The 8,415-nt window shown below is 44.0% G+C and overlaps 1 protein-coding gene across 1 annotated transcript in view; it reads right to left on the bottom strand.

Annotated features, from left to right (window-relative positions):
* Positions 1–7,434: 7,434 nt before the first annotated feature.
* The window catches only part of LOC106148122, a 13,197-nt gene continuing 12,216 nt past the window's right edge, over positions 7,435–8,415 (bottom strand). Inside the window, exon 4 of the mRNA XM_013512429.1 lies at positions 7,435–7,846. Within this exon, the coding sequence (XP_013367883.1) occupies positions 7,625–7,846 (222 nt within the window). The 3' untranslated portion in view covers positions 7,435–7,624. The remainder of the gene's footprint in view (positions 7,847–8,415) is intronic.

The raw sequence follows: 8,415 nt of genomic DNA, 5'->3' as shown, positions 1-8,415 counted from the left end.
TTTGGGCCCTGGGTATTTTGTCTCAGCAACAAGTGAAAAGTAACAGACACCAGCTCTCTGGGCACAGGAGTAGAAAATGTGCCTTGTTCACTTAAGCTGATATTATACTATTTTGGAAACTCTATCCCCGGCATTCATGACTAGGGTCCTCAAGTCCGAGCCACCTTCTCATGAGCAAGCAAACAGAGCTGCATGAAGGGAACAGACTGCACAGCGCCCTGTCGGCCCCTCCATGAGGGCCCTCAGCTGCCACAGCAGGGCTGCTGGGGAGGGTTTTGCAGGTCTGGGAGTGGCAAGAAGCAGCAGGCAGGACTAGAGAAGGCAGGGTGGCTGCACAGCCGTGTGCTGGGTGTGCAAAGGCACTGAGCACAGAAGGACCATCCCCCTCGGCCCCCACAGCCTTGAGCTGAGGCCTATTCCCCTCCAGCAAGGGTAATCAACTCAGTACTGCAGACTGGGTGGATGATCAGGGCAGAACTCGTCCTTCATGGCGCCTTCAGGCCTCCTGCCAGGGCCTAAGAAGACCCTTTCCCGTGAGAGCCTTTGCAAGCCTCACACCTGCCCTGCTGTGGAAGTGGACTATGGGAATGGCACATCAATGGCCTGACACCCACCGCCCCCAGAGAGGCTGCATGGTCTGAGGTCCAGGCTGGGTGCCGAGAGCTCTGGCTTCCTTCCGTCCCAGGGAAAGAGCACAGTGTGTATCTGTGCCTGCATCTGTCTCTGGTAGTGTCCCTGCTTTTCTCTGTGTGTCTTTCTCATGTGTGTCTGTGTGTGTCTGTGAGTCTGTGTGTGTATGTCTCTGTGTGCCTGTGTATGTATGTGTGTCTGTGTGTTCATACGTGTGTGCATCTGAGCATGCCTGGGTCATTGTGTACCTGTGTCTTGTGTGCCTATGTCTGTGTGTCTGTGTACCTATCTACCTGTGTGCTGGTCTCTGTGTACCTGTGTGTTTGTGCATGTCTGCATGACTCTTGTTCCTGTGTGTCTGTGTGTGCCTGTGTTTTTGTGTGCTTGGGGGGATCTCCTGTGTGCCTGAGTGTGTCTATGTGTATGTACACATACGTTTGCACTTGTGCACGGGTGCGTTTTCTTCCCCCACAGCTGCCCCTGGAGTCTGCCCTCAGAGGCCATGGAGATAGAGCCAGTTTCCCACGTGTTGTAGTTACAGGCAGAAGGATGTTCTACAGTACTGCAGACTGGGTGGATGACCAGAGGCAGCCGGTGCAGGTTCTCTCCATCCTTGGGGCACAGCCACGCTGCCCTGCAGTAGACAGGGGCAAGTGGGTAAAAGGAGGTACAGGGTGAGTCACTCCCAGCTGTAGCCCAGACAGTTCCTCGGGCCAAAACCAGCCAGCTTCAGATGCAGGACTCTTGGTTTGTCTGGAACCCACAGTAAATAAACAGGAAATCCTCCAGCGGGCCATGAAAACGACTTGCAAAGAGTCGGGCGAAAGCGGATAGTCTGAAGGAAAAACAGAGCTTATAATTCACACTTTCTTCCCGGGCTCACTCTTTCCCAGAGACATTTTTTGGAAAGTTGTGAATGGATTTCACACGTGTAATAGATGGGCCTAGGAAACCAGCTTCTGCCCTCAGAGTTCCTCATTGTCAGGCTGGGACTGAACTCAGCAGCGTCATCTCTGCAGCTCTCAGACATCTGAAGTGCATCCCTGGCTTTCCCGGCCTGCAGCTTGCAGACGGTGGATTGCGCACTTTTCCACCTCTGCAATTATGTTCACTAGTATCATAATATACACGGCGTAATAATAGAGTATGTACCGCTATCGGTTCTGTTTCTCTGCAGAATCCTGATCGATACAAAAATTAGAACACGACACCTGCATACACGTGAGATGCGGCTCAAGCAGTGTCGAGTGGGGAATTTATGGCACTGAGGGCTTGCAACGGAGAGGAGAGGCGGGACTTCCGGCGTGGCAGCACGAGGCGCTCCTTGCACCCAGCTCGTTTGTGCTAGTCACCTTTCCGTCACTGTAATGAAATACCAGAGATATTAATTTGTACAAAGAGAGGTTCATCTAGGGGTTTCAATCCATGATCGCATGGCACCGTGGCTTTGGGCTGCAGGTGGCACAGCACATGACAGCAGGAGCGTGCGCCAAAGTAAACCGCTGACATCACCAGCCAGGGAGCAAAGGAGAGAAGACTAAGGTCCCACCGTCCCCTTCCGGGACACACCCTCCATACCTAAGAAGCCCGCTCTCCTCAGCTCCTAAGGGCTCTGTCTTGGTTACTTTCCTGTCACTGCTGAGACAAAATACCCGACACCCAAAACTAAGGAAGGAAAGATTCATTTAGCTCACAGTTTGCCAAGGTTTATGTTCCTAATCAGCCAGCTCCAGGGCAGGGTGGCATGGCAGACGGGCAACAGTTCATGGTGGTGGAAGACAGCAAAAGCAACAAGAGCAAAGGGGGAAGTCAAGCCTGTTTTCCTCTGCCCCACCCCTAGGGCGGGTGTAGCACTCACATCATCTCCCTGCGTCCTCTTGCAGAGGATGAGGACCTTTACAAAGTGCGGACCCTGGCCCCCTGCTGACTCGCTTAGTTAAACTTCTAAACTTCTCAAGTTGACACAATCTATCAACCACTGCAGGCTCCATCTTCCCACTAGCACCCTGACCTGGAGACAATGCCTTTAGCACAAGGGTCTCCAGGGACCTTCAAGTTCCAAACCGTAACAACAGTGAAACTGGTAGAAAACAGCATGTAGTGATGATCCTGAAATACACAGCAAAGGATAAATCATTGATCCAACTAAATCTACCACATTCAGTGAGAGCAGCAGAGTCTGTGGCACCTGACCAAGACCTGCTTCCTCTCTTCTTCCTGCTAAGTCCACCAGACAGAAACTGCATTGAGGTAAGTACAGCGAAGAGCACTGCTTTTCCCTGGAGAGCCAAAGTAGCCGCACCAAAGGGGAAGCTCAGCATTTCTCATCGTGACTGCAGCTTCTCAGGCTAAGCCCAAGCTGGTTGTGACCCGGAGGTGGGGTTTCCTTGTCGGACACTTCCAATGAGATAGAGGCTCTCCCCTGGCACAGTGCCGTACTTCTCGCCACCCCACCCACTAAGCGTCCACCTCCTAAGGGGCTCCCCACCTGTGACACTAGTTGAGAAATACATGTTTGTCCCTACACCCAGCCCAACAGCTGTGGTTCAGAGGTTTTTCTGAGAAAAGAAAGCAGAGAAGCTCAGTAAGAGACTCCAGGAGGAGAACAATAATCACCCTGGATCAGAATAAATACCAGAACTAAGCTCCAGAACCACTCCTTTAAAGGAATCCAAAGTGGATTGGATTCAACTATAAAGCAATTTATGCCCAAAGGCATTGTTAAGAAAAACACAACCATCAGCCAGCAATTAATGGAGCTTAATACTGGACGTGCTCAGAGAAAGTAACAAAGATGTGTGCTCTTCAAACCACTGTCCGGACAGTGACTGGGTGAATGCCAAAGTCTGCCCTCCCCTGGGCTTAAAGAGCAATGTCAAATGTTTAACACTGGGTGGGGAAGGCGGGAACAGATTTCACTAAAACAATCCAGCCATTTACTGCACAAATAAACAAGAAAATAGAAAGCCCTTTGTGGGAATTAGGGACCAGTATGCAGCACTGCTACAACGTATTAGCTAAAGAATTCCAGAAAAAAATAATGAAACATGCAGAGATGTAGAAAAGCATAATCCACACACCAGTGAAAATAAAGAGACTGCCTGTTAGAGTGACATGAGGTCAGCTTTAGTAAGGACTTCAAAGTAATCATTATAATATGTTCAAACCCCATGATGAAAGAGGAAAAAATGATGGAAAATTATTAATATCAGCAATGAGAAATGAATTATGCTATCTAATGGATATTAGAATTATAATAATAAGATATATTAAGAACAGACTATGAAAAAAATAAACAGCCTCTGAATATGAGATTAATATGGAAAATTCAATAATATTTCTGTTTACTAGAAACAAATGGAAAAGAAATAAAATTATTTACAATAAAGTGTTATGACAATAGCACATGAAACAGAGAATATCAAAGAATGCAGATAATTTTTTTAAAAACAAAAATACTGAAATTGGGAAGTACAATAACAGAAATAAATATTTATAAGATTGGCTCAACAGTATATTTAATCTGACAGAAGAAAGAATTAGCTAACAAAGAGATCAGCAGGTAGTATACAAGCCAAAGAACAGAGGGAAAAATAAATGAAGTCAAGTGAACAAAGCCTCAGAGACATGTAGAGATACTATTAAGTATACTGACATGCACATAGTGAAAATAACAGGTGAGCAGAGGGAAAAGAAAGGAAAAACATTTGAAAAAGTTATTACTGAAAACTCCCCAAGTTGATTTTTTAAAAATATGCAATAAATGCCAACCACAAAACTGCAAAGAGATCTACAAATAGTAAAATGTATTGTATCTTAAATAGTAAAAATGCTGAAAGCAAAAGATAGGTGTAAAATCTTAAAACCAACAAGAGAAAAATAACTTATAACTGACAAAGAAACCCTCATAAGATGAACACCTGACTTCCCATCAGAAACAATGGTGACTAAAAGCAGTTGAGTGACATATTCAGAGGGCTCAAAGGAAAAACTGTCAACCAAGATATCCAGCAAAGGTATCTTTCAAAAGTGAAGCTGCGATAAAGGCATTCCCATATAAAGGAAAAGCAAGTTTTGTAGCTAGTAGACTTCATGACCTCCAAGAAAAGAAAGATTAAAGGAATACTCAAGGAAGTTTTTCACATTGAAACAAATAACTTTAAATAGCAATTAGGCCACACACAGTACCAGTATTGGTAATTATATTGTGTAATTATAAAAGGCATTATCAATCCTTGTTTTTTTCCTTTCTCTTAATGTAAAGAGCGATAGTATAAAATGATATGTACAGAATGTACAGTTGGGTAATGACATAAAAATAAAATACATTTTCAAACAATAGCACAGAAAAGATGGTGGCAGTCCTGTGTTGTGTAATGACACTTCACTTGCCAGTTGCATATGCAATAGTGATCCCATGAGATTATAATGGAGCTGAAAAATCCCGAACCCTTGTGATGCTACTACCAGTGTCAATATGTCCTCATACAATGCACTACCCATGTATCTGCATCAAAACACTAGTGTAAAATAACCTACAGTCATATAAAAAGATAGCTCTTGAAATTATGAGCAGACCATGATATCTGATGGTAATACATGACTATGTTATTTGTTTATGTGTTTACTATACTATACTTTTGTCATTATTTTAGAGTGTATTCCCCCTTCTAGTATTATTTTTTTAAAAAGAGTTAAGTAAAAGAGAGCCTCAGGCAGGTGCTTTTGGAGCTATTCCAATGTTGTCACAGGAGGTGACGACCTTCCAGTGGGAAAAGAAGTAGAGGCAGAATACAGTGACATTGATGTCCCTGACCTTCAATAGGTCTAGGCTAAAGTGTGATTCTGTCTTGGTCCTTAACAAAAAAGTTTGGAAAAAGGGGTCCGATTCCCAGTACCCCCCAAAAAAATTGCTAATAAATCTTGGATAGTGAAAGAATAAAACAAAACATTTTAAATAGAAAAACAGCTTACAGAATGAGAATACAGAGAGAAGCATTTTGTACATCTGTGTAATGTGTTTGTGTTTTAACCTAAGTGTTTTATTAAAAACTCAACAAGCTTAAAAATTTTTAAAGTCTATAAAGACAAAGAATTGTGGTAACCTGCAGTCAATTTATTACCGGAGAAAGAGTGTTTAAGTAAACTTAGACAGCATAAGGGCACCGTGTCTGAAGTGGGTGCAGCAGTGCCTGGCAGTGTTTAGGCTTTGCATTCACCCACAACGCACTCACTAACTCACCCAGAGCAACTAACTTCCTGCCCTGGATGAACCATTTCTGTTAAGCAGCCTGTAAAAGTGTGCCACTTTTTACTTTTTACATGTTTTTTGTTTGTTTGTGTACTGTGTTCTTTGTACGTCTAGATACACAAATGTTTACTATTGGGTCACAATTGCCTACAGTATTCAGAGCAATAGAAGTCATAGGATTTACAGCCTAGAAGCAACAGGCAATACCCTGTAGCCTAGGTATGTTACAGGCTGTGCCATCCAGGTTTGTGTAAATAGTATGTTTGTACAGCAAAATCACCTAATGGCACTGTTGCAGAATTTCCAAGGAACTGGAGAGACTAAGAGGGATTATGGGACTTTATTAGCATATGACCCAGTCACTAGAAATGCTTAAAACCAGGCTGGGCCCTGAACTAAGGCAAGACCCTCTTTTATACAATTTGTGGCATCAAGCAAGTAGAGATACACAAGCAAAACAAAGGCAGTTACTCATCCTAGCAGCTAACCCTCTCTTAGTCTTGAAAAGAAGACATCCTGTGCGTTTCAGGAAGTTAGGATGCTGCGCAGCTTGTTTATACTCCCATGTGCTAGGTTTATCGATGATGGTACCCAGTACTACCCCTCTAAGGGAGGAGATTCCCATGACAGAACTGCTTGAGGTGTCTCCCTTATCAGTGAGAAAAGCACAGGACCACCACGAGAAAACGCATGTCCACATTCCCGAGGGAGGGGTTGCCTGCGGAGTTGCTTGCCTGAGCTGGGAACATTTCACAGAGGAAGAGAAAGGCTAAGTTTCTCTCTGAGTTCTGCTTTAACACATTTGCAGAAGTGTTCCTGTCACTAAGCAAAGCATGACTGTTTACCAAGAATAACTATAACAATGTGTCTTTGGGACCATAAGAGTAATGTAGTACGTACAACAACACTGTCATTAAAAGGGAAGGAAAAGGAATAGAGCTACATAGGAGGAATATATCTATAAACCACTAGGATTAAATGTAGAAATATGAAAGTGATATTGTGAAGACAAGCCCTGAAACATCACATGGCATCCGTGAGAGCTCTGTGTGGAGCTGCTAAGAAAAGCAAAGGGCTGGAAGAAAATGTATGAGGCAAATGCACATAACTGAAAAAAGTATATGTCAAAATAAAAATTGGAATACAGATAAAGAGTATTAAAATAAGACAAAGGACATTGCATTTCTCTAGAGGATTCAAGTTATGAAATAACTTCCATGATCCTCCTCACATGTGCAATACTATTCCATTAAAATACATAAAATAAAAGATTTTATAATACAAGGAGAAATGGGTTCAGATGCCATTGTAGTGGGATATTTTCATCACCTTTCATGCTTTTTCTTCCTTCCTTTCTTTTATTTATTTATTTTGTGTGTGTGTGTGCTAGTATTGGGAACTGAACCCAGGCCCTTTCATGGAGCTACATCCCCAGTCCTTTCTGATTTTTTTATTTTGAGATAGAGCCTCTCTAAGTTGCTAAGTGCTTGGCTTGCAATCCTCCTGCCTCAGCCTCCCAGATTACTGGGATTATAGACATGTACCACCACACTGCGCTTCTCACACTTTTTGATGGAGGTACTTATGGTCTAGATTTAAAATGTTCCCCCAAGGTCATATTTTAAGGTGTGGTTACCAGCCTGTGACACAATTAGACAGTGCTACAACCCTTGGGGCATGCCCTCAAAGGGGCTGACGCCAACTGTGATCGTCGTGATGCAGGAGAAATGAACTCCCAACCTGTTAGACGTCAGATGTCCCAACTTTGTTGTCCCACCACATTGAGGAATGAAGTCTCCAACCGAAGGAAAAAGTTAGGGTTTTATTGGAAACAAGGACAGAAGAATGGCTCCTGGATTTCGAGGCGGGGTCCTGAAGGGCGGAGCTGCTGAGGCCCTGTATCAGGGGTAATTTACACAGCAAAGTCACACAGTGGAGCACAGCGTGGGCCAAACTACAACAGACCTGCAGGGTTACAAATGTATCGGTTTAGCTAATCTGGGTCCAATAGAGAAATAAATCACATAGTCAGGGTACATGGAAAGAACAAATACATTTCTGGTGAGGGATGGGTCCAGATGTTCTGGTCATCCACCTGGGTTACATAGCTAGCTGGACTCCCTGGACCAGGTGGTGCGAATTACAGTATAATCTCACGTTACTGCTCACCCCTTAGGGAGGCTTGTAGGTCTGGCCCTTGCATCTTCACCCTGAGGCCTGGCCTTCTTCTGATGCACCTCCAGCCAAAATTCTGATGTCTGATATTTTTTCTCCTGACTTTCTTGAGAGCACAGGCTCTCTCTGACTGTATATTTATTTCTATCTAACTTAGCTGCTATAATAATTAGGGTGTGTCCTCAAAGGGAATAGGGCAGCCCAAACCTCTCCCTCTATCTCTTTGCTTCCAGGCCTCAATGAAGTGAGCAACTGTTATGATTTGTGTCTAGATGTCCTCCCAAAACCTCATGCAGCCATTGGGGAGGGCTTTTTTCAGAGGTGGCTGAATCTAGAGGGTGTGATTGATTCGTAGTGCA

This window comes from Chinchilla lanigera, unplaced genomic scaffold (assembly GCF_000276665.1).
Source record: "Chinchilla lanigera isolate Chin_1 unplaced genomic scaffold, ChiLan1.0 scaffold00015, whole genome shotgun sequence".
In the NCBI taxonomy this organism is placed as follows: domain Eukaryota; kingdom Metazoa; phylum Chordata; class Mammalia; order Rodentia; family Chinchillidae; genus Chinchilla; species Chinchilla lanigera.
Note: the sequence above shows the minus strand (reverse complement) of the source record. Positions and strands in the feature narration are given on the sequence as shown.